The sequence below is a fragment of the Sciurus carolinensis genome, chromosome 6 (assembly GCF_902686445.1).
Source record: "Sciurus carolinensis chromosome 6, mSciCar1.2, whole genome shotgun sequence".
Taxonomy (NCBI): Eukaryota; Metazoa; Chordata; class Mammalia; order Rodentia; family Sciuridae; genus Sciurus; species Sciurus carolinensis.
Genome location: NC_062218.1, coordinates 140,494,013 through 140,500,012, shown reverse-complemented (window position 1 = coordinate 140,500,012; position 6,000 = coordinate 140,494,013). Strand labels below are relative to the sequence as shown.

Below are 6,000 nucleotides of genomic sequence, written 5' to 3'. Positions count from 1 at the left end.
CCAGATTAAATTTTCTTCCAGAAATATTTTAATAAAAATTGGCCATTTCCAAGAAACACCCACTGCATGCCCATCAATAAAAGGGAACCATAACAAAATAGAAAATTTACCATATGGCTATGATTTAAAGAAAAAAAAAATTGCAGACACTAAAGCACATCAGCAAAGTCCAATATTAAGTCGCATTCCTTCTTATGGGCTATGATTAAAAATCTGATTAGATACCAAAATAAAACTTAATACAAATGCTTAACTATTTAGGTCAAAGGACCTCTACAGAAGTATCTATCCTCCAAGGCATTCCAGTTTGAGACTCAGTTTTAGAATAAGGCATAACAAATATTAACAAAAGACATACAAGGTGATGAAAAGAGGAACTCTACAATTCCCCACATACTCTGAACCTAATAAAACAAATCTAAATTTTTTTTTATTATTTTTCTTTAAACAACTGCCAAGATTGGAATCAAAGATAAATAGAAGGCACAACAGTTTTGCTCTGGTTGTTATTTGGATTTGGGGGATTTTTTTGTTTTCTGTTTTTTTTTTTCTTTTGTTTTTGTTTTTTTTTTTTTTTTTTTTTTAACAAATACAAATGAAACATGAAAAACTCTAAAAGAATCTAACAGTTCAAGAAAAGCATTCTAGACATTTAAAACCTATCTCACAATTTAAATTTCAATAGTAAAAACAGTAGGTTTTAGAATTATTTTGTGATCACATATCAAAAGAAAAAAGTTCTATTAACACCTTTTATTCAGTTTTTAACCACATCAGGGAGAATCGAATGTCAAATTTTCCAAATGGCAATTTTTCCACATCAGAAGGTAGTCAACTCTTAAAGAATAAACAATTTGGATATTTCCTGCCTCCAAAATGCTTATCAAATCCTGCCTTTCTCACAGGCTTTGAAACACGTAGAAAATAAGTAAGAAATATTCCAATGAATGAAACATACCAAATGTCAGTAATAAGCAAGATACATTCCTTTGGGGAAATGGCTGTTTTAAAAAAAAAAAAAAAAAATTTCCAGTCTGTATATGCAAAGTAAGCAAGGAAATTCAGTCTTTTCATTTTTTCTTCTTTAAAAATCCGTTACTCCTAAAATAGCGTTCCACAAAACTGGAAGTGAAGGACTAAAAGGCCAGGAGAAGGGAGAAGGGAGGGAGCACACACCATTAACACAAAAAGAAGTAAAATTGTACAAACTTAAGCAGTTTATAAGACTAGGATCATCATACTCCAAGATAACAAAGGCTGGTTGAAGAAATTCACCATTCTGCAGAAGCTGGGGTTTTTATGCTTCATGAAGATCAGTGAAGAGCAATTCACTGCCTTGGAGCAATCCCCCTTCCCACTCCAAATCCTGGTTTCTGCACCATGCCTCCACGGGGAGGGCCTCTCATTCCACCACCCAGCCCACCTCGAGGGCCTCCAGGTCCTCGCAGGCGGTTATCTCGACGGTCCCCTTCCCGAGCAGCCCGAGTCTTCTTCTCTTCCACATTCAGTCGGACTTCACCTCTGAACATGATGGGCTAGAAAAAAATCAAGGTAAACAGACTCAGTGCTTATGAACTACACCCAAAAGTAAAATGAAGCCACTATAAAGAACCAGCAGCTTACAATCAGTTAAGTTCTTAAAATCAATTTGTTCTGAACTCAGACAACATATTTTCCTGTTAACAAAGGCAAGAAAATGTGGTCAAGTAGGCATGCTAGTTAAAAAAGTCAACTTAAACAGCACTACAACATAAGTAACTCATTATACTTACTAAAACAGATCCTAAACAGTATAATACAAATAAGAATTGCCACTTTCTCCATGAATTGAGAAGCTTAGTTAGACTAAAACTTCATCACAGAATAAGCAGCGATGGTACTATACATATTTATTCTAAGTACATTCTCATCTCTAAAAATGTCATTATACTGAGCCAAACAAAATTCTAGATGCTATCAAATTAAAGGCCAGGGAAGTTAAGACACTTGTCCCTTGCAAGTGACAAGAGTAAGTCACTACCATGGGACACTGCACTAGTAAGTGAAGGAAGAGGAATATAATCCAAGGCCTCCTGACTAGGAAGTACAAACTTTGAACTACTATACTATATTACAACATGTCATAAACCACAGTGGTCAGTGTTGTGTAAACTATTTCTGTGCTCACAAAAAATTATCGACAAGAGCACAGTAGGCTTCTACCTGTGCAGTAAAATGAAGAAAAGGCAAGATACATCTAAGGTTAACCCCAAAGAAGGAGTAATCTGAAAGTACAACTCCCAGACAGGCCTTTTAATAACAATGAGTTAAACATGGTAGAATAAACCATATTTTTTATAAATAAAAAGACATAGCTTAAGGATAAATATACTCTAAAGAACGAAGACATATCCATGTTTCAAAAATTTAAAAAAGGAAGAAAGATATCAAGATGAAAAACTGCTTACCCTGTTGCTAAGGACCTTCTGAACAGGCTCAGAATCATCAAACACAACAAAGCCAAAATTGGGTAATTTTCCACCACTATTTATGCGCAGCTCCACCACATTCCCATAATCTGCAAGTGAAACAGATTCTCAGATAATTTTTAAGCGAAATGTTCCTTCTTAAATGTTAGATGTACACTGTTCAGTAACCACTAGACACTGAGCACCTCAAACATAACTAGTCCAAATGGAGATGCACTTTGAGTGTAAAATAACACACTGGATTTCAGACTTAGTATTAAAAAACAAAACAAAACACACGTTGAATATCCCTCTCAAAAATGCTGAGAAGAGAAGTATAGATTTCAGATATTCTTTTACTATGGAACATTTGTACAAAACATATTTTAGGAATGCAATCCAAGTCTAAACATATGAGATGAGGTGTGGAATTTTCTACCTGTGGCAAAATGTTGACACTCAAAGAGTTTCAAATTTTAGACAATTCCAGATGCTTTTTTAAAAAAATTTTTGGTAGTACTGGGGATTTAATCCAGGGGTGCTCTACCAGTTAGTCACACCCCCAGCCCTTTTTATTTTGAGACAGGGTCTCTTGCTAAGTTGCTAAGACTGGCCTTTAACTTGTGATCCTGTCACCTCAGCCTCCCAAATCACTGGGATTATAGGTGTACTCTACCATGCCAAGTATATTTTAGAGCATTTTGAATTTTCAGATTTAAGGAAGCTCAATCTGTACCTCATTTTTTTTTTTTTTTTTTTTTTTTTTAGTACTGGAGATTGAACCCAGGGGTGCTTTACCACTGAGCCACATACCCAGACCTTTTATACATTTTTCTTAGAGACAGGGTCTTTCCAAGTTGCTTCCTGACTAAGTTGCTGAGGCTGGCTTTGAACTTGAGATCCTCCTGCCTCAGTCTCCCAAGTTGCTGGGATTACAGACGTGTGCCACCATACCCATGTATTTTTATATATTGAAATGATACTGTTTAGATACACTGGGTTAAATAAAATCTTAATAAAATTAAATTATCTAGTTTCTTTTTACTTAAACATGACTACTAGAAAACTTAAAAATTATATATGCAATTCATCTAGTTCTACTGGACAGTACTACACTAAATCAATTTAGTAGTCAAAACTAAATAACTTACTTTGAAAGAAATCTTTAAGTTCTGATTTGTCCACTTCATGAGGCAGGTTGCCAATGAAGAGTTGGTGACTATCAGGGTGTCTTACAATTCTTCGGGGCTCAACATCACCTTGCTCACCAGCCTCACGAACTTAAGATACAAAAACAGCAATGAAAGACTAGAGAAAGACCTTTCAAGGACTATTCATATGCAACAGTTTTCCCTCTGCCCTAAAAAACAAGTAATTCCATTTACTCTACAATAAAAATACTCAAATATCAATGCCTCCCCAAGTTCTCATCTCAAAATCACCCACACTAGAGAAATCACCCATTTGAGATCTTACTTGGTCTGGGTCCCCTCTGAGGAGGAATATTTATTCGTTGTTCTCGTACTCTTTGATCCCTCTGAGGCCTCTGGGGTGGAATCTGAGATTCAGGCTTAGACTCTGGACGGGGCTAAAATATTTACAAGTTAAACTTTTGTCTAAAAACAAGTAGGCTTATAATTTTTCTTGAGAAGTTTTTAAACTAACAGTAAGGTTTAAACTAAAATATGACATTCCCCTCACAAAAGATCATTGAAAAATACCTAGGACCCTTCCCCTCTGCCCTATATGTCAGTCAGTTCCTGTTCTCTAAACTTCTGTTGAGTCATATTACAAAAAAAAAAAATAAGTAAATTTGTCTAGTCCTCTCAGAGCCTTACCTGTGAAGCTGGTACTTTAACAACGTGAGGTGGTATCCCAGTAACAGGAACAGCTCCACTGGGAGGAAGGTTCTTACTGGTCACAGATGCCCAAGAAAATGTCTAAGGGACCAATATTACATGATTACACTATTTATCAAAAACTATATAAAATCTATTAACTCTTGATTTCCTGTGCATAATGTATTATCACATTTTCACAGGCAAAATGGAGTTTATAAGCATCTTACAATTTCTTTCCTTCACCTACTCACGAATTTAGTACTAAAATTTCTTGAACTAATGATCAAGTACTAGTCAAAGATTAAAAATTAGGAATAAAGAAGCAGCTTTGAAGATATATATATATATACACACACACACATATGTATATATGTATACAGATATGCTCAATTAGATTTCACTGTTATTTATGCATTTATATTATGCTATAACAATGAAGTAATAATTTAAAATTTAAGAAGGATCACTAAATTCAAGAAAGGAATAAATAAAAAGGGCTGCGAATGCACATCCATGGGTTCAATCCCCAATACTGCCATTAAAATTTTAAAAAAAGATGAAGTATCAAAAAACTGGAGATTATTGATAATGATTGATAAAAATAAAACTTACCATTTGAATACCTAAGAGGCTACCTTTGAGGGGGAGAGACCTTGGAGGAGGAGGGAACCACAGACCATTTCTTTTGATGTCACAAAGTGACAAGCAACATACCCCTCTTATCTGAGACATGGCCTAGTGCGTAAGAAATTTCCCTAAACCAATAGGAAATGCATCAACAAGGTTAACCAAGCAACTAGCAAGGAGAGAAAGTTTTAAAAAAAAAGCTAAAAATAGAATAAAAATGAAGACATGTTCCATACCCTCAGGTCTTCCTGTACTGTCTGAGCTATGTCTGTAGGTGCTGGAGAAGAACTCTTCTGAGCATCCTCAGGAGCAGGTTCTTCTAATACCGGCTCAGACTTTTCCTCTTGGATTTCAGATACGGGTTCTTGCTCTGGTTCTGGTTCAGGATCAGGCTCCGGTTCAGCAACAGGCTCCTCTAAATGTTCTTCCAAGTCATTGCTTTCACAGGAAAATTTTAGAAACATCATTCTGCCTCCACTGACTTAAAAATTCCTTTTTTTTTTTTTTTTGGCACCAGAGATTGAAACCAGAGGCACTTTACACTAAGCCACATCCTCAGTCCTTTCTTAAACTGTATTTAGAGACAGTTTTGCTAAGTTGCCGAGGCTGATTTTGAACTCTCGACCCTCCTACCTCAACCTTCCGAGACACTGAGATTACAGGCCGGTGTCACTGCACCAAACAGAAATTCTTAGTCATGTATTAACTATGGAAAAATATTTTTCAGGGCTATTTTTCTCAGCTTGATGTTAGAGCACATGACTAGCATGAGCAAGGCCCTGGACTGTATCTCCAGCACCCAAAAGGAAAAATATCTCCCTCTTTTCCAAAAAGATCCAAAAATTGCTCGCATGTGTATGTACCTAAGCTTAAAAGAATCAAGTTTAAAAAGTTATTTGCTCAAATTCAAGCCAAAATACATCAAAATGAAAGAAAAATTTTCTCATTCTATTCTTAAATGATTACAATTTAATTATCACACATCACAAAAACTCTCACACCTAATGGGTTGGGGGAAGAGGGAAAGAGGAAGCCACCGTTCTCAAAATCTATAGTTTGTTTTGCCCAATGGATGAAAAGTTCTA

At 35.6% G+C, this 6,000-nt stretch overlaps 1 protein-coding gene across 4 annotated transcripts in view; it reads right to left on the bottom strand.

Moving 5' to 3' along the window:
* G3bp1 (G3BP stress granule assembly factor 1) overlaps nt 1-6,000 on the bottom strand; it is a 32,399-nt gene continuing 26,399 nt past the window's right edge. For all 4 annotated transcript variants that reach the window (XM_047555941.1, XM_047555942.1, XM_047555944.1 and 1 more), the window contains 6 exons: nt 5,152-5,353; nt 4,286-4,387; nt 3,924-4,035; nt 3,599-3,727; nt 2,448-2,557; nt 1-1,535 (listed from right to left, as the gene is read on the bottom strand). In XM_047555941.1, the coding sequence (XP_047411897.1) occupies nt 1,329-1,535; nt 2,448-2,557; nt 3,599-3,727; nt 3,924-4,035; nt 4,286-4,387; nt 5,152-5,353 (862 nt within the window). In that variant the 3' untranslated portion in view covers nt 1-1,328. The remainder of the gene's footprint in view (nt 1,536-2,447; nt 2,558-3,598; nt 3,728-3,923; nt 4,036-4,285; nt 4,388-5,151; nt 5,354-6,000) is intronic.